This window comes from Salvelinus alpinus, chromosome 3 (genome assembly GCF_045679555.1).
Source record: "Salvelinus alpinus chromosome 3, SLU_Salpinus.1, whole genome shotgun sequence".
Lineage (NCBI taxonomy): Eukaryota > Metazoa > Chordata > Actinopteri > Salmoniformes > Salmonidae > Salvelinus > Salvelinus alpinus.
The window spans coordinates 104,292,381-104,312,070 of NC_092088.1; the positions used below are offsets into that span (position 1 = coordinate 104,292,381).

The 19,690-nt window shown below is 42.5% G+C and overlaps 1 protein-coding gene across 1 annotated transcript in view; it reads left to right on the forward strand.

Annotated features, from left to right (window-relative positions):
* The window catches only part of LOC139569896 (ryanodine receptor 2-like), a gene marked incomplete at its 5' end in the record, with an annotated part of 288,568 nt that overhangs the window by 77,261 nt on the left and 191,617 nt on the right, over window positions 1-19,690 (forward strand). Inside the window, 4 exons of the mRNA XM_071391220.1 lie at window positions 621-704; window positions 11,022-11,181; window positions 15,363-15,510; window positions 19,395-19,600. Of these exons, the coding sequence (XP_071247321.1) occupies window positions 621-704; window positions 11,022-11,181; window positions 15,363-15,510; window positions 19,395-19,600 (598 nt within the window). The remainder of the gene's footprint in view (window positions 1-620; window positions 705-11,021; window positions 11,182-15,362; window positions 15,511-19,394; window positions 19,601-19,690) is intronic.

The following is a 19,690-nucleotide window of genomic DNA, read 5'->3' on the forward strand; positions in this document are numbered from 1 at the left end:
CAAAGACTCCAGCCACCCTAGTTATACATTTACATTACATTTAAGTCATTTAGCAGACGCTCTTATCCAGAGCGACTTACAAATTGGAAAGTTCATACATATTCATCCTGGTCCCCCCGTGGGGAATGAACCCACAACCCTGGCGTTGCAAGCGCCATGCTCTACCAACTGAGCCACACGGGACCATTATAGACGGTTCTCTCTGCTACCGCATGGCAAGCGGTACCGGAGCACCAAGTCATAGACTGTTCTCTCTGCTACCGCACGGCAAACAGTACCGGAGCGCCAAGTCTAGGTCCAAGAGGCGTCTTAACGGCTTCTACCCCCAAGCCATAAGACTCCTGAACACCTAATCAAATGGCTACCCAAACCCCTCTTTTACGCCGCTGCTACTCTCTGTTTATTATCTGTGCATAGTCACTTTACCTCTACCTACATGTACATATTACCTCGACTAACCAATGCCCCCGCACATTGACTCTGTACCGGTGCCTCCTCTATATAGCCTTGCTTGTTATTTTTTACTTATCTATTTTTTTACTTAACACTTATTTTTCTTAAAACTGCATTGTTGGTTAAGGGCTTGTAAGTCATGCTTCTCCTTTCTGATTGGTCTGAAGAACTCTCTTGGCCCTGGGTTGCCACGTGGGTCTGGCTGACGAGCACGCTGTGGAGAAGGTGAAGAACCTCAAGCTGTCTGCCACGTGAGTCACTTTCCCTCACTTCAGTCGTTCTGTACCCGTCGTATTACACAACGGTTAGTACCTACTGTATGTTCTCCAGCCTCTGCTGCTAGTAGCTAAGATTGACATCTCTGCTCATAGCTATTATCGTCCTCCAAGTGATTGACATCTCTGCTCATAGCTATTATCGTCCTCCAAGTGCAATGTCAATGACTGCTAGTGTGTTGGATGTACTGGTACACATTTCAGTTTAAGTGCATATTTTGCCTTAGCTTGTGCCTTACCGGCACTTTTTCTGTTTTAACCTAGTCCTTTACCAGATGGATGTCTGTTTTAACCTAGTCCTTTACCAGATGGATGTCTGTTTTAACCTAGTCCTTTACCAGATGGATGTCTGTTTTAACCTAGTCCTTTACCAGATGGATGTCTGTTTTAACCTAGTCCTTTACCAGATGGGTGTCTGTTTTAACCTAGTCCTTTACCAGATGGATGTCTGTTTTAACCTAGTCCTTTACCAGATGGGTGTCTGTTTTAACCTAGTCCTTTACCAGATGGATGTCTGTTTTAACCTAGTCCTTTACCAGATGGGTGCCTGTTTTAACCTAGTCCTTTACTAGATGGATGTCTGTTTTAACCTAGTCCTTTACCAGATGGATGTCTGTTTTAACCTAGTCCTTTACCAGATGGGTGTCTGTTTTAATGTTTTAAGCTAGTCCTTTACCAGATAGATGGATGTCTGTTTTACGCTAGTCCTTTACCAGATGGATGTCTGTTTTAACCTAGTCCTTTACCAGATGGGTGTCTGTTTTAACCTAGTCCTTTACCAGATGGGTGTCTGTTTTAATGTTTTAACCTAGTCCTTTACCAGATGGATGTCTGTTTTAATGTTTTAACCTCGTCCTTTACCAGATGGATGTCTGTTTTAATGTTTTAACCTAGTCCTTTACCAGATGGGTGTCTGTTTTAATGTTTTAACCTAGTCCTTTACCAGATGGATGTCTGTTTTAACCTAGTCCTTTACCAGATGGATGTCTGTTTTAACCTAGTCCTTTACCAGATGGGTGTCTGTTTTAACCTAGTCCTTTACCAGATGGGTGTCTGTTTTAATGTTTTAACCTAGTCCTTTACCAGATGGGTGTCTGTTTTAACCTAGTCCTTTACCAGATGGGTGTCTGTTTTAACCTAGTCCTTTACCAGATGGGTGTCTGTTTTAATGTTTTAACCTAGTCCTTTACCAGATGGGTGTCTGTTTTAACCTAGTCCTTTACCAGATGGGTGTCTGTTTTAATGTTTTAACCTAGTCCTTTACCAGATGGATGTCTGTTTTAATGTTTTAACCTAGTCCTTTACCAGATGGATGTCTGTTTTAACCTAGTCCTTTACCAGATGGATGTCTGTTTTAATGTTTTAACCTTTACCAGATGGGTGTCTGTTTTAACCTAGTCCTTTACCAGATGGATGTCTGTTTTAACCTAGTCCTTTACCAGATGGATGTCTGTTTTAACCTAGTCCTTTACCAGATGGGTGTCTGTTTTAACCTAGTCCTTTACCAGATGGATGTCTGTTTTAACCTAGTCCTTTACCAGATGGATGTCTGTTTTAACCTAGTCCTTTACCAGATGGATGTCTGTTTTAACCTAGTCCTTTACCAGATGGGTGTCTGTTTTAACCTAGTCCTTTACCAGATGGATGTCTGTTTTAACCTAGTCCTTTACCAGATGGATGTCTGTTTTAACCTAGTCCTTTACCAGATGGATGTCTGTTTTAACCTAGTCCTTTACCAGATGGATGTCTGTTTTAACCTAGTCCTTTACCAGATGGATGTCTGTTTTAACCTAGTCCTTTACCAGATGGATGTCTGTTTTAACCTAGTCCTTTACCAGATGGGTGTCTGTTTTAACCTAGTCCTTTACCAGATGGGTGTCTGTTTTAACCTAGTCCTTTACCAGATGGGTGTCTGTTTTAACCTAGTCCTTTACCAGATGGATGTCTGTTTTAACCTAGTCCTTTACCAGATGGATGTCTGTTTTAACCTAGTCCTTTACCAGATGGATGTCTGTTTTAACCTAGTCCTTTACCAGATGGATGTCTGTTTTAACCTAGTCCTTTACCAGATGGATGTCTGTTTTAACCTAGTCCTTTACCAGATGGGTGTCTGTTTTAACCTAGTCCTTTACCAGATGGGTGTCTGTTTTAACCTAGTCCTTTACCAGATGGATGTCTGTTTTAACCTAGTCCTTTACCAGATGGGTGTCTGTTTTAACCTAGTCCTTTACCAGATGGGTGTCTGTTTTAACCTAGTCCTTTACCAGATGGATGTCTGTTTTAACCTAGTCCTTTACCAGATGGATGTCTGTTTTAATGTTTTAACCTAGTCCTTTACCAGATGGATGTCTGTTTTAACCTAGTCCTTTACCAGATGGGTGTCTGTTTTAACCTAGTCCTTTACCAGATGGGTGTCTGTTTTAATGTTTTAACCTAGTCCTTTACCAGATGGATGTCTGTTTTAACCTAGTCCTTTACCAGATGGATGTCTGTTTTAATGTTTTAACCTAGTCCTTTACCAGATGGATGTCTGTTTTAACCTAGTCCTTTACCAGATGGGTGTCTGTTTTAACCTAGTCCTTTACCAGATGGGTGTCTGTTTTAACCTAGTCCTTTACCAGATGGGTGTCTGTTTTAACCTAGTCCTTTACCAGATGGGTGTCTGTTTTAACCTAGTCCTTTACCAGATGGATGTCTGTTTTAACCTAGTCCTTTACCAGATGGATGTCTGTTTTAATGTTTTAACCTAGTCCTTTACCAGATGGGTGTCTGTTTTAACCTAGTCCTTTACCAGATGGATGTCTGTTTTAATGTTTTAACCTAGTCCTTTACCAGATGGGTGTCTGTTTTAACCTAGTCCTTTACCAGATGGATGTCTGTTTTAACCTAGTCCTTTACCAGATGGATGTCTGTTTTAACCTAGTCCTTTACCAGATGGATGTCTGTTTTAACCTAGTCCTTTACCAGATGGATGTCTGTTTTAACCTAGTCCTTTACCAGATGGATGTCTGTTTTAACCTAGTCCTTTACCAGATGGATGTCTGTTTTAACCTAGTCCTTTACCAGATGGATGTCTGTTTTAACCTAGTCCTTTACCAGATGGATGTCTGTTTTAACCTAGTCCTTTACCAGATGGATGTCTGTTTTAACCTAGTCCTTTACCAGATGGATGTCTGTTTTAACCTAGTCCTTTACCAGATGGATGTCTGTTTTAATGTTTTAACCTAGTCCTTTACCAGATGGATGTCTGTTTTAATGTTTTAACCTAGTCCTTTACTAGATGGGTGTCTGTTTTAACCTAGTCCTTTACCAGATGGGTGTCTGTTTTAACCTAGTCCTTTACCAGATGGGTGTCTGTTTTAACCTAGTCCTTTACCAGATGGATGTCTGTTTTAACCTAGTCCTTTACCAGATGGATGTCTGTTTTAACCTAGTCCTTTACCAGATGGATGTCTGTTTTAACCTAGTCCTTTACCAGATGGATGTCTGTTTTAACCTAGTCCTTTACCAGATGGATGTCTGTTTTAATGTTTTAACCTAGTCCTTTACCAGATGGATGTCTGTTTTAACCTAGTCCTTTACCAGATGGATGTCTGTTTTAACCTAGTCCTTTACCAGATGGATGTCTGTTTTAACCTAGTCCTTTACCAGATGGGTGTCTGTTTTAACCTAGTCCTTTACCAGATGGATGTCTGTTTTAACCTAGTCCTTTACCAGATGGGTGTCTGTTTTAACCTAGTCCTTTACTAGATGGATGTCTGTTTTAACCTAGTCCTTTACCAGATGGATGTCTGTTTTAACCTAGTCCTTTACCAGATGGATGTCTGTTTTAACCTAGTCCTTTACCAGATGGATGTCTGTTTTAACCTAGTCCTTTACCAGATGGATGTCTGTTTTAACCTAGTCCTTTACCAGATGGATGTCTGTTTTAACCTAGTCCTTTACCAGATGGATGTCTGTTTTAACCTAGTCCTTTACCAGATGGATGTCTGTTTTAACCTAGTCCTTTACCAGATGGATGTCTGTTTTAACCTAGTCCTTTACCAGATGGATGTCTGTTTTAATGTTTTAACCTAGTCCTTTACCAGATGGATGTCTGTTTTAACCTAGTCCTTTACCAGATGGATGTCTGTTTTAACCTAGTCCTTTACCAGATGGATGTCTGTTTTAACCTAGTCCTTTACCAGATGGATGTCTGTTTTAACCTAGTCCTTTACCAGATGGATGTCTGTTTTAACCTAGTCCTTTACCAGATGGATGTCTGTTTTAATGTTTTAACCTAGTCCTTTACTAGATGGGTGTCTGTTTTAACCTAGTCCTTTACCAGATGGGTGTCTGTTTTAACCTAGTCCTTTACCAGATGGGTGTCTGTTTTAACCTAGTCCTTTACCAGATGGATGTCTGTTTTAATGTTTTAAGCTAGTCCTTTACCAGATGGATGTCTGTTTTAACCTAGTCCTTTACCAGATGGATGTCTGTTTTAACCTAGTCCTTTACCAGATGGGTGTCTGTTTTAACCTAGTCCTTTACCAGATGGGTGTCTGTTTTAATGTTTTAACCTAGTCCTTTACCAGATGGATGTCTGTTTTAATGTTTTAACCTCGTCCTTTACCAGATGGATGTCTGTTTTAATGTTTTAACCTAGTCCTTTACCAGATGGGTGTCTGTTTTAATGTTTTAACCTAGTCCTTTACCAGATGGATGTCTGTTTTAACCTAGTCCTTTACCAGATGGATGTCTGTTTTAACCTAGTCCTTTACCAGATGGGTGTCTGTTTTAACCTAGTCCTTTACCAGATGGGTGTCTGTTTTAATGTTTTAACCTAGTCCTTTACCAGATGGGTGTCTGTTTTAACCTAGTCCTTTACCAGATGGGTGTCTGTTTTAACCTAGTCCTTTACCAGATGGGTGTCTGTTTTAATGTTTTAACCTAGTCCTTTACCAGATGGATGTCTGTTTTAACCTAGTCCTTTACCAGATGGATGTCTGTTTTAACCTAGTCCTTTACCAGATGGATGTCTGTTTTAACCTAGTCCTTTACCAGATGGGTGTCTGTTTTAACCTAGTCCTTTACCAGATGGATGTCTGTTTTAACCTAGTCCTTTACCAGATGGATGTCTGTTTTAACCTAGTCCTTTATCAGATGGGTGTCTGTTTTAACCTAGTCCTTTACCAGATGGGTGTCTGTTTTAACCTAGTCCTTTACCAGATGGGTGTCTGTTTTAATGTTTTAACCTAGTCCTTTACCAGATGGATGTCTGTTTTAATGTTTTAACCTAGTCCTTTACCAGATGGATGTCTGTTTTAACCTAGTCCTTTACCAGATGGATGTCTGTTTTAACCTAGTCCTTTACCAGATGGGTGTCTGTTTTAACCTAGTCCTTTACCAGATGGATGTCTGTTTTAACCTAGTCCTTTACCAGATGGATGTCTGTTTTAACCTAGTCCTTTACCAGATGGATGTCTGTTTTAACCTAGTCCTTTACCAGATGGGTGTCTGTTTTAACCTAGTCCTTTACCAGATGGATGTCTGTTTTAACCTAGTCCTTTACCAGATGGGTGTCTGTTTTAACCTAGTCCTTTACCAGATGGATGTCTGTTTTAACCTAGTCCTTTACCAGATGGATGTCTGTTTTAACCTAGTCCTTTACCAGATGGATGTCTGTTTTAACCTAGTCCTTTACCAGATGGATGTCTGTTTTAACCTAGTCCTTTACCAGATGGATGTCTGTTTTAACCTAGTCCTTTACCAGATGGGTGTCTGTTTTAACCTAGTCCTTTACCAGATGGATGTCTGTTTTAACCTAGTCCTTTACCAGATGGATGTCTGTTTTAACCTAGTCCTTTACCAGATGGATGTCTGTTTTAACCTAGTCCTTTACCAGATGGATGTCTGTTTTAACCTAGTCCTTTACCAGATGGATGTCTGTTTTAACCTAGTCCTTTACCAGATGGATGTCTGTTTTAACCTAGTCCTTTACCAGATGGGTGTCTGTTTTAACCTAGTCCTTTACCAGATGGGTGTCTGTTTTAACCTAGTCCTTTACCAGATGGGTGTCTGTTTTAACCTAGTCCTTTACCAGATGGATGTCTGTTTTAACCTAGTCCTTTACCAGATGGATGTCTGTTTTAACCTAGTCCTTTACCAGATGGATGTCTGTTTTAACCTAGTCCTTTACCAGATGGATGTCTGTTTTAACCTAGTCCTTTACCAGATGGATGTCTGTTTTAACCTAGTCCTTTACCAGATGGGTGTCTGTTTTAACCTAGTCCTTTACCAGATGGGTGTCTGTTTTAACCTAGTCCTTTACCAGATGGATGTCTGTTTTAACCTAGTCCTTTACCAGATGGGTGTCTGTTTTAACCTAGTCCTTTACCAGATGGGTGTCTGTTTTAACCTAGTCCTTTACCAGATGGATGTCTGTTTTAACCTAGTCCTTTACCAGATGGATGTCTGTTTTAATGTTTTAACCTAGTCCTTTACCAGATGGATGTCTGTTTTAACCTAGTCCTTTACCAGATGGGTGTCTGTTTTAACCTAGTCCTTTACCAGATGGGTGTCTGTTTTAATGTTTTAACCTAGTCCTTTACCAGATGGATGTCTGTTTTAACCTAGTCCTTTACCAGATGGATGTCTGTTTTAATGTTTTAACCTAGTCCTTTACCAGATGGATGTCTGTTTTAACCTAGTCCTTTACCAGATGGGTGTCTGTTTTAACCTAGTCCTTTACCAGATGGGTGTCTGTTTTAACCTAGTCCTTTACCAGATGGGTGTCTGTTTTAACCTAGTCCTTTACCAGATGGGTGTCTGTTTTAACCTAGTCCTTTACCAGATGGATGTCTGTTTTAACCTAGTCCTTTACCAGATGGATGTCTGTTTTAATGTTTTAACCTAGTCCTTTACCAGATGGGTGTCTGTTTTAACCTAGTCCTTTACCAGATGGATGTCTGTTTTAACCTAGTCCTTTACCAGATGGATGTCTGTTTTAACCTAGTCCTTTACCAGATGGATGTCTGTTTTAACCTAGTCCTTTACCAGATGGATGTCTGTTTTAACCTAGTCCTTTACCAGATGGATGTCTGTTTTAACCTAGTCCTTTACCAGATGGATGTCTGTTTTAACCTAGTCCTTTACCAGATGGATGTCTGTTTTAACCTAGTCCTTTACCAGATGGATGTCTGTTTTAACCTAGTCCTTTACCAGATGGATGTCTGTTTTAACCTAGTCCTTTACCAGATGGATGTCTGTTTTAACCTAGTCCTTTACCAGATGGATGTCTGTTTTAATGTTTTAACCTAGTCCTTTACCAGATGGGTGTCTGTTTTAACCTAGTCCTTTACCAGATGGATGTCTGTTTTAACCTAGTCCTTTACCAGATGGGTGTCTGTTTTAACCTAGTCCTTTACCAGATGGATGTCTGTTTTAACCTAGTCCTTTACCAGATGGATGTCTGTTTTAACCTAGTCCTTTACCAGATGGATGTCTGTTTTAACCTAGTCCTTTACCAGATGGATGTCTGTTTTAACCTAGTCCTTTACCAGATGGATGTCTGTTTTAATGTTTTAACCTAGTCCTTTACCAGATGGATGTCTGTTTTAACCTAGTCCTTTACCAGATGGATGTCTGTTTTAACCTAGTCCTTTACCAGATGGATGTCTGTTTTAACTTAGTCCTTTACCAGATGGATGTCTGTTTTAACCTAGTCCTTTACCAGATGGATGTCTGTTTTAACCTAGTCCTTTACCAGATGGATGTCTGTTTTAACTTAGTCCTTTACCAGATGGATGTCTGTTTTAACCTAGTCCTTTACCAGATGGATGTCTGTTTTAACCTAGTCCTTTACTAGGTGGGTGTCTGTTTTAACCTAGTCCTTTACCAGATGGATGTCTGTTTTAACCTAGTCCTTTACCAGATGGGTGTCTGTTTTAACCTAGTCCTTTACCAGATGGGTGTCTGTTTTAATGTTTTAACCTAGTCCTTTACCAGATGGATGTCTGTTTTAATGTTTTAACCTCGTCCTTTACCAGATGGATGTCTGTTTTAATGTTTTAACCTAGTCCTTTACCAGATGGGTGTCTGTTTTAATGTTTTAACCTAGTCCTTTACCAGATGGATGTCTGTTTTAACCTAGTCCTTTACCAGATGGATGTCTGTTTTAACCTAGTCCTTTACCAGATGGGTGTCTGTTTTAACCTAGTCCTTTACCAGATGGGTGTCTGTTTTAATGTTTTAACCTAGTCCTTTACCAGATGGGTGTCTGTTTTAACCTAGTCCTTTACCAGATGGGTGTCTGTTTTAACCTAGTCCTTTACCAGATGGGTGTCTGTTTTAATGTTTTAACCTAGTCCTTTATCAGATGGGTGTCTGTTTTAACCTAGTCCTTTACCAGATGGGTGTCTGTTTTAACCTAGTCCTTTACCAGATGGGTGTCTGTTTTAATGTTTTAACCTAGTCCTTTACCAGATGGATGTCTGTTTTAACCTAGTCCTTTACCAGATGGATGTCTGTTTTAATGTTTTAACCTTTACCAGATGGGTGTCTGTTTTAACCTAGTCCTTTACCAGATGGATGTCTGTTTTAATGTTTTAACCTAGTCCTTTACCAGATGGGTGTCTGTTTTAACCTAGTCCTTTACCAGATGGGTGTCTGTTTTAATGTTTTAACCTAGTCCTTTACCGGATGGGTGTCTGTTTTAACCTAGTCCTTTACCAGATGGGTGTCTGTTTTAATGTTTTAACCTAGTCCTTTACCAGATGGATGTCTGTTTTAACCTAGTCCTTTACCAGATGGGTGTCTGTTTTAATGTTTTAACCTAGTCCTTTACCAGATGGGTGTCTGTTTTAACCTAGTCCTTTACCAGATGGATGTCTGTTTTAACCTCGTCCTTTACCAGATGGGTGTCTGTTTTAATGTTTTAACCCAGTCCTTTACCAGATGGATGTCTGTTTTAATGTTTTAACCTAGTCCTTTACCAGATGGATGTCTGTTTTAACCTAGTCCTTTACCAGATGGATGTCTGTTTTAACCTAGTCCTTTACCAGATTGATGTCTGTTTTAACCTAGTCCTTTACCAGATGGATGTCTGTTTTAACCTAGTCCTTTACCAGATGGGTGTCTGTTTTAACCTAGTCCTTTACCCGATGGGTGTCTGTTTTAATGTTTTAACCTAGTCCTTTACCAGATGGGTGTCTGTTTTAATGTTTTAACCTAGTCCTTTACCAGATGGATGTCTGTTTTAACCTAGTCCTTTACCAGATGGGTGTCTGTTTTAACCTAGTCCTTTACCAGATGGATGTCTGTTTTAACCTAGTCCTTTACCAGATGGGTGTCTGTTTTAACCTAGTCCTTTACCCGATGGGTGTCTGTTTTAATGTTTTAACCTAGTCCTTTACCAGATGGGTGTCTGTTTTAAGCTAGTCCTTTATCAGATGGGTGTCTGTTTTAATGTTTTAACCTAGTCCTTTATCAGATGGGTCTCTGTTTTAACCTAGTCCATTACCAGATGGATGTCTGTTTTAAGCTAGTCCTTTATCAGATGGGTGTCTGTTTTAATGTTTTAACCTAGTCCTTTATCAGATGGGTGTCTGTTTTAACCTAGTCCTTTACCAGATGGATGTCTGTTTTAACCTAGTCCTTTACCAGATGGGTGTCTGTTTTAACCTAGTCCTTTATCAGATGGGTCTCTGTTTTAACCTAGTCCATTACCAGATGGATGTCTGTTTTAACCTAGTCCTATACCAGATGGGTGTCTGTTTTAACCTAGTCCTTTACCAGATGGATGTCTGTTTTAATGTTTTAACCTAGTCCTTTACCAGATGGGTGTCTGTTTTAATGTTTTAACCTTTACCAGATGGGTGTCTGTTTTAATGTTTTAACCTAGTCCTTTACCAGATGGATGTCTGTTTTAACCTAGTCCTTTATCCGATGGATGTCTGTTTTAACCTAGTCCTTTATCCGATGGGTGTCTGTTTTAACCTAGTCCTTTACCAGATGGGTGTCTGTTTTAATGTTTTAACCTAGTCCTTTACCAGATTGGTGTCTGTTTTAATGTTTTAACCTAGTCCTTTACCAGATGGGTGTCTGTTTTAACCTAGTCCTTTACCAGATGGGTGTCTGTTTTAGTGTTTTAACCTAGTCCTTTACCAGATGGGGGTCTGTTTTAATGTTTTAACCTAGTCCTTTACCAGATGGGTAAACATTCTCATGCCAAACTGCTTTTCTTCCATCCAACAGCGTCTCCCTAGACTAATGTTTTCTCTCTCTGTGTGTGTGCGTGCATCGTCTCTGGTCCAGTTATGAGCTGTCTAGTGGCTACAAGCCTGCTCCTATGGATCTGGGCCACATCAAGCTGGCCTCTACCCAGGAGGCCATGGTGGACAAGCTGGCGGAGAACGCTCACAATGTGTGGGCCAGGGATCGCATACGCCAGGGCTGGACCTACGGCATCCAGCAGGTGTGTCACCCAAAGGTGTGTGTGTTTGTGTGTGCAGCCGGGCTGCAGCAGTGTGGTGGTGGTGGTGGTGGGGGTGGGGGTGGTGGTGGCTGTGGTGGTGGTGGTGAGGGTGGTGGTGAGGGTGGTGGTGGTGGTGGTGGTGGTGGTGATGGTGGTAGTGGCGGTGGTGGTGGCGGTGGTGGTGGTGAGGGCGTTGACCAGGGTGCTGAAACAGCTCAACAGCCCCCCAATTAAAAATGTATAGGACCCTTGGCATCTTTAATGGGCCCACTACAGAGGTGCTGCTGGGCCCACTACAGAGGTGCCGCTGGGCCCACTACAGTGGTGCCGCTGGGCCCACTATAGAGGTGCCGCTGGGCCCACTATAGAGGTGCTGCTGGGCCCATTAATGGGCCCACAGACTATACTACAGACTACAGGCTAAACTACAGACTACAGGCTAGACTACAGACAACAGACTATACTACAGACTATACTACAGGGTGGAGATTGGGTTAGTCTGGTGATTGGGTAGTCTGGTGTATCCATTGTTTTAGAGGGGGTTAGGGTTAGTCTGGTGTATATATTGTTTTAGAGGGGGTTAGGGTTAGTCTGGTGTATCCATTGTTTTAGAGGGGGTTAGGGTTAGTCTGGTGTATATATTGTTTTAGAGGGGGTTAGGGTTAGTCTGGTGTATATATTGTTTTAGAGGGGGTTAGGGTTAGTCTGGTGTATCCATTGTTTTAGAGGGGGTTAGGGTTAGTCTGGTGTATATATTGTTTTAGAGGGGGTTAGGGTTAGTCTGGTGTATATATTGTTTTAGAGGGGGTTAGGGTTAGTCTGGTGTATCCATTGTTTTAGAGGGGGTTAGGGTTAGTCTGGTGTATATATTGTTTTAGAGGGGGTTAGGGTTAGTCTGGTGTATATATTGTTTTAGAGGGGGTTGGGGTTAGTCTGGTGTATACATTGTTTTAGAGGGGGTTAGGGTTAGTCTGGTGTATATATTGTTTTAGAGGGGGTTAGGGTTAGTCTGGTGTATATATTGTTTTAGAGGGGGTTAGGGTTAGTCTGGTGTATCCATTGTTTTAGAGGGGGTTAGGGTTAGTCTGGTGTATATATTGTTTTAGAGGGGGTTAGGGTTAGTCTGGTGTATATATTGTTTTAGAGGGGGTTAGGGTTAGTCTGGTGTATCCATTGTTTTAGAGGGGGTTAGGGTTAGTCTGGTGTATATATTGTTTTAGAGGGGGTTGGGGTTAGTCTGGTGTATACATTGTTTTAGAGGGGGTTAGGGTTAGTCTGGTGTATATATTGTTTTAGAGGGGGTTAGGGTTAGTCTGGTGTATATATTGTTTTAGAGGGGGTTAGGGTTAGTCTGGTGTATCCATTGTTTTAGAGGGGGTTAGGGTTAGTCTGGTGTACATATTGTTTTAGAGGGGGTTAGGGTTAGTCTGGTGCATATATTGTTTTAGAGGGGGTTGGGGTTAGTCTGGTGTATACATTGTTTTAGAGGGGGTTAGGGTTAGTCTGGTGTATATATTGTTTTAGAGGGGGTTAGGGTTAGTCTGGTGTATATATTGTTTTAGAGGGGGTTAGGGTTAGTCTGGTGTATACATTGTTTTAGAGGGGGTTAGGGTTAGTCTGGTGTATATATTGTTTTAGAGGGGGTTAGGGTTAGTCTGGTGTATATATTGTTTTAGAGGGGGTTGGGGTTAGTCTGGTGTTGGGGTTAGCCTTCCATATTTGCCTTTGTGTTTATAAAATTAGCGATAGTTCAAGTAGTGACTTGCAGGGTAGTCAGGAGAAACATTTCACTCAATAAAACTAAGGGTACTTATCTTTCTGATATGTTTATGAAGTCCTAACTTCTCTTCTTTAGTTCAGTGTGTTTATGAAGTCCTCCTCTTCTTTAGTTCAGTGTGTTTATGAAGTCCTAACTTCTCTTCTTTAGTTCAGTGTGTTTATGAAGTCCTAACTTCTCTTCTTTAGTTCAGTGTGTTTATGAAGTCCTCCTCTTCTTTAGTTCAGTGTGTTTATGAAGTCCTCCTCTTCTTTAGTCCAGTGTGTTTATGAAGTCCTCCTCTTCTTTAGTTCAGTGTGTTTATGAAGTCCTCCTCTTCTTTAGTTCAGTGTGTTTATTGAAGTCCTCCTCTTCTTTAGTTCAGTGTGTTTATGAAGTCCTAACTTTTCTTCTTTAGTTCAGTGTGTTTATGAAGTCCCCCTCCTCTTCTTTAGTTCAGTGTGTTTATGAAGTCCTCCTCTTCTTTAGTTCAGTGTGTTTATGAAGACCTCCTCTTCTTTAGTTCAGTGAGTTTATGAAGTCCTCCTCTTCTTTAGTTCAGTGTGTTTATGAAGACCTCCTCTTCTTTAGTTCAGTGTGTTTATGAAGTCCTCCTCTTCTTTAGTTCAGTGTGTTTATGAAGTCCTCCTCTTCTTTAGTTCAGTGTGTTTATTGAAGTCCTCCTCTTCTTTAGTTCAGTGTGTTTATGAAGACTTCCTCTTCTTTAGTTCAGTGTGTTTATGAAGACTTCCTCTTCTTTAGTGCAGTGTGTTTATGAAGTCCTCCTCTTCTTTAGTTCAGTGTGTTTATGAAGTCCTCTTCTTTAGTTCAGTGTGTTTATGAAGTCCTCCTCTTCTTTAGTTCAGTGTGTTTATGAAGTCCTCCTCGTCTTTAGTCCAGTGTGTTTATGAAGTCCTCCTCTTCTTTAGTTCAGTGTGTTTATGAAGTCCTCCTCTTCTTTGGTTCAGTGTGTTTATGAAGACTTCCTCTTCTTTAGTTCAGTGTGTTTATGAAGTCCTCCTCTTCTTTAGTTCAGTGTGTTTATGAAGTCCTCCTCTTCTTTAGTTCAGTGTGTTTATGAAGTCCTCCTCTTCTTTAGTTCAGTGTGTTTATGAAGCCCTCCTCTTCTTTAGTTCAGTGTGTTTATTGAAGGCCTCCTCTTCTTTAGTTCAGTGTGTTTATGAAGTCCTCCTCTTCTTTAGTTCAGTGTGTTTATGAAGCCCTCCTCTTCTTTAGTTCAGTGTGTTTATTGAAGGCCTCCTCTTCTTTAGTTCAGTGTGTTTATGAAGTCCTCCTCTTCTTTAGTTCAGTGTGTTTATGAAGTCCTCCTCTTCTTTAGTTCAGTGTGTTTATGAAGTCCTCCTCTTCTTTAGTTCAGTGTGTTTATGAAGCCCTCCTCTTCTTTAGTTCAGTGTGTTTATTGAAGGCCTCCTCTTCTTTAGTTCAGTGTGTTTATGAAGTCCTCCTCTTCTTTAGTTCAGTGTGTTTATGAAGTCCTCCTCTTCTTTAGTTCAGTGTGTTTATGAAGCCCTCCTCTTCTTTAGTTCAGTGTGTTTATTGAAGGCCTCCTCTTCTTTAGTTCAGTGTGTTTATGAAGTCCTCCTCTTCTTTAGTTCAGTGTGTTTATGAAGTCCTCCTCTTCTTTAGTTCAGTGTGTTTATGAAGCCCTCCTCTTCTTTAGTTCAGTGTGTTTATTGAAGGCCTCCTCTTCTTTAGTTCAGTGTGTTTATGAAGTCCTCCTCTTCTTTAGTTCAGTGTGTTTATTGAAGTCCTCCTCTTCTTTAGTTCAGTGTGTTTATTGAAGTCCTCCTCTTCTTTAGTTCAGTGTGTTTATTGAAGGCCTCCTCTTCTTTAGTTCAGTGTGTTTATGAAGTCCTCCTCTTCTTTAGTTCAGTGTGTTTATTGAAGTCCTCCTCTTCTTTAGTTCAGTGTGTTTATTGAAGTCCTCCTCTTCTTTAGTTCAGTGTGTTTATGAAGCCTTCCTCTTCTTTAGTTCAGTGTGTTTATTGAAGTCCTCCTCTTCTTTAGTTCAGTGTGTTTATTGAAGTCCTCCTCTTCTTTAGTTCAGTGTGTTTATGAAGTCCTCCTCTTCTTTAGTCCAGTGTGTTTATGAAGTCCCCCTCCTCTTCTTTAGTTCAGTGTGTTTATGAAGTCCCCCTCCTCTTCTTTAGTCCAGTGTGTTTATGAAGTCCCCCTCCTCCTCTTTAGTTCAGTGTGTTTATGAAGTCCTCCTCTTCTTTGGTTCAGTGTGTTTATGAAGGCCTCCTCTTCTTTAGTCCAGTGTGTTTATGAAGTCCTCCTCGTCTTTAGTCCAGTGTGTTTATGAAGTCCTCCTCTTCTTTAGTTCAGTGTGTTTATGAAGTCCTCCTCTTCTTTAGTCCAGTGTGTTTATGAAGTCCTAACTATCTCCCCCTTCCTTGTGAAGGATGTGAAGAATCGTAGGAACCCGCGCTTGGTTCCGTACATTCTGCTGGACGAGAGGACCAAGAAGTCCAACAAGGACAGTCTGAGGGAGGCTGTCCGCACCCTGCTGGGGTACGGATACAACCTGGAGGCTCCGGATCAGGACCATGGTACCGTCAAAGCACACAGACACCCCTCACCTCCTTTATGGTTCAGTCCAGACTCTACCTCACACACCACTCCACCTCCTTTATGGTTCAGTCCAAACTCTACCTCACACACCACTCCACCTCCTTTATGGTTCAGTCCAAACTCTACCTCACACACCCCTCCACCTCCTTTATGGTTCAGTCCAAACTCTACCTCACACAACCCCCACCTCATTTATGGTTCAGTCCAAACTCTACCTCACACACCCCTCCACCTCCTTTATGGTTCAGTCCAAACTCTACCTCACACACCCCTCACCTCCTTTATGGTTCAGTCCAAACTCTACCTCACCCACCCCTCACCTCCTTTATGGTTCAGTCCAAACTCTACCTCACACACCCCTCCACCTCCTTTATGGTTCAGTCCAAACTCTACCTCACACACCCCTCACCTCCTTTATGGTTCAGTCCAAACTCTACCTCACACACCCCTCACCTCCTTTATGGTTCAGTCCAAACTCTACCTCACACACCCCTCACCTCCTTTATGGTTCAGTCCAAACTCTACCTCACACACCCCTCACCTCCTTTATGGTTCAGTCCGAACTCTACCTCACACACCCCTCACCTCCTTTATGGTTCAGTCCAAACTCTACCTCACACACCCCTCACCTCCTTTATGGTTCAGTCCAAACTCTACCTCACACACCCCTCACCTCCTTTATGGTTCAGTCCAAACTCTACCTCACACAGCCCTCACCTCCTTTATGGTTCAGTCCGAACTCTACCTCACACACCCCTCACCTCCTTTATGGTTCAGTCCAAACTCTACCTCACACACCCCTCACCTCCTTTATGGTTCAGTCCAAACTCTACCTCACACACCCCTCACCTCCTTTATGGTTCAGTCCAAACTCTACCTCACACACCCCTCACCTCCTTTATGGTTCAGTCCAAACTCTACCTCACACACCCCTCACCTCCTTTACGGTTCAGTCCAAACTCTACCTCACACACCCCTCACCTCCTTTATGGTTCAGTCCAAACTCTACCTCACACAGCCCTCACCTCCTTTATGGTTCAGTCCGAACTCTACCTCACACACCCCTCACCTCCTTTATGGTTCAGTCCAAACTCTACCTCACACACCCCTCACCTCCTTTATGGTTCAGTCCAAACTCTACCTCACACACCCCTCACCTCCTTTATGGTTCAGTCCAAACTCTACCTCACACACCCCTCACCTCCTTTATGGTTCAGTCCAAACTCTACCTCACACACCCCTCACCTCCTTTATGGTTCAGTCCAAACTCTACCTCACACACCCCTCACCTCCTTTATGGTTCAGTCCAAACTATACCTCACACACCCCTCACCTCCTTCGTGGTTCAGTCCAAACTCTACCTCACATACCCCTCACCTCCCTCGTGGTTCAGTCCAAACACTCTACCTCACATACCCCTCACCTCCCTCGTGGTTCAGTCCAAACACTCTACCTCACCTCCCTCCACATCGGCGACCTGAATTAAATCCACTACCCCTGACAGTGACAATACCCTTACTCTCCCTCATTCATTAATGACCAACAGCACAATAAACCCCACAGAGTCTCTTATATAACCCCAATGATGAATTGACCCACTAGTCTGTTCAGGAGGGCTTTTATGACACACAAGGAGATTTCTGTTTCCTCGTGACATGATTGGATGTACTGTTCTATTGCAGGAGCATGCAGCAGTTGTCTGTATAAACACCCAGACATAGATCATTTTAATATAGCTTTTACTGTGGAGCTAGCTGTGGTGCTAGCTGTGGCGCTACCGTGCAGATAGCTGTGGCGCTAGCCGTGGAGATAGCTGTGGAGCTAACTGTGTAGATAGCTGTGGCGATAGCTGTGGAGCTAACTCTGGAGCTAACTGTGTAGATAGCTGTGGCGCTAGCTGTGGAGCTAGCTGTGGCGCTAGCTGTGGAGATAGCTGTGGAGATGGTATCTGGCCCTGTTGTTTCAGCAGACATCAGTAACATGTTATCTGGCCCTGTTGTTTCAGCAGACATCAGTAACATGTTGTCTGGCCCTGTTGTTTCAGCAGACATCAGTAACATGTTGTCTGGCCCTGTTGTTTCAGCAGACATCAGTAACATGTTATCTGGCCCTGTTGTTTCAGCAGACATCAGTAACATGTTGTCTGGCCCTGTTGTTTCAGCAGACATCTAACATGTTGTCTAGCCCTGTTGTTTCAGCAGCCAGAGCAGACATCAGTAACATGTTGTCTGGCCCTGTTGTTTCAGCAGACATCAGTAACATGTTGTCCGGCCCTGTTGTTTCAGCAGACATCAGTAACATGTTGTCCGGCCCTGTTGTTTCAGCAGACATCAGTAACATGTTGTCTGGCCCTGTTGTTTCAGCAGACATCAGTAACATGTTGTCTGGCCCTGTTGTTTCAGCAGACATCAGTAACATGTTGTCTGGCCCTGTTGTTCAGCAGACATCAGTAACATGTTGTCTGGCCCTGTTGTTTCAGCAGACATCAGTAACATGTTTTCTGGCCCTGTTGTTTCAGCAGACATCAGTAACATGTTGTCTGGCCCTGTTGTTCCAGCAGACATCAGTAACATGTTGTCTGGCCCTGTTGTTTCAGCAGACATCAGTAACATGTTGTCTGGCCCTGTTGTTCCAGCAGACATCAGTAACATGTTGTCTGGCCCTGTTGTTCCAGCAGACATCAGTAACATGTTGTCTGGCCCTGTTGTTTCAGCAGCCAGAGCAGACATCAGTAACATGTTGTCTGGCCCTGTTGTTTCAGCAGACATCAGTAACATGTTGTCTGGCCCTGTTGTTTCAGCAGCCAGAGCAGACATCAGTAACATGTTTTCTGGCCCTGTTGTTTCAGCAGACATCAGTAACATGTTGTCTGGCCCTGTTGTTTCAGCAGACATCAGTAACATGTTGTCTGGCCCTGTTGTTCCAGCAGACATCAGTAACATGTTGTCTGGCCCTGTTGTTTCAGCAGACATCAGTAACATGTTGTCTGGCCCTGTTGTTCCAGCAGACATCAGTAACATGTTGTTTGGCCCTGTTGTTCCAGCAGACATCAGTAACATGTTGTCTGGCCCTGTTGTTTCAGCAGCCAGAGCAGACATCAGTAACATGTTGTCTGGCCCTGTTGTTTCAGCAGACATCAGTAACATGTTGTCTGGCCCTGTTGTTTCAGCAGCCAGAGCAGACATCAGTAACATGTTTTCTGGCCCTGTTGTTTCAGCAGACATCAGTAACATGTTGTCTGGCCCTGTTGTTTCAGCAGACATCAGTAACATGTTGTCTGGCCCTGTTGTTTCAGCAGACATCAGTAACATGTTTTCTGGCCCTGTTGTTTCAGCAGCCAGAGCAGACATCAGTAACATGTTTTCTGGCCCTGTTGTTTCAGCAGCCAGAGCAGACATCAGTAACATGTTGTCTGGCCCTGTTGTTTCAGCAGACATCAGTAACATGTTGTCTGGCCCTGTTGTTTCAGCAGACATCAGTAACATGTTGTCTGGCCCTGTTGTTTCAGCAGACATCAGTAACATGTTGTCTGGCCCTGTTGTTTCAGCAGACATCAGTAACATGTTGTCTGGCCCTGTTGTTTCAGCAGACATCAGTAACATGTTGTCTGGCCCTGTTGTTTCAGCAGACATCAGTAACATGTTGTCTGGCCCTGTTGTTTCAGCAGACATCAGTAACATGTTGTCTGGCCCTGTTGTTTCAGCAGACATCAGTAACATGTTGTCTGGCCCTGTTGTTTCAGCAGACATCAGTAACATGTTGTCTGGCCCTGTTGTTTCAGCAGACATCAGTAACATGTTGTCTGGCCCTGTTGTTTCAGCAGACATCAGTAACATGTTGTCTGGCCCTGTTGTTTCAGCAGCCAGAGCAGACATCAGTAACATGTCTGCTGAGCGGTTCCGTATCTTCCGAGCCGAGAAGACGTACAGCGTGAACGCTGGGAAGTGGTACTTTGAGTTTGAGGTGCTGACGTCAGGGGAGATGAGGGTCGGCTGGGCACGGCCCGGCTGTCTACCTGACCAGGAGCTGGGCTCTGACCAACACGCCTTCGTCTTCGACGGATTCAAGGTGAGTCAGGAATTCACACACAAAAATCTGACTTGATTGATGTTTATTGAGGTTATTGAGGTTTTAAATGGATTTAAAATGGATTCCATT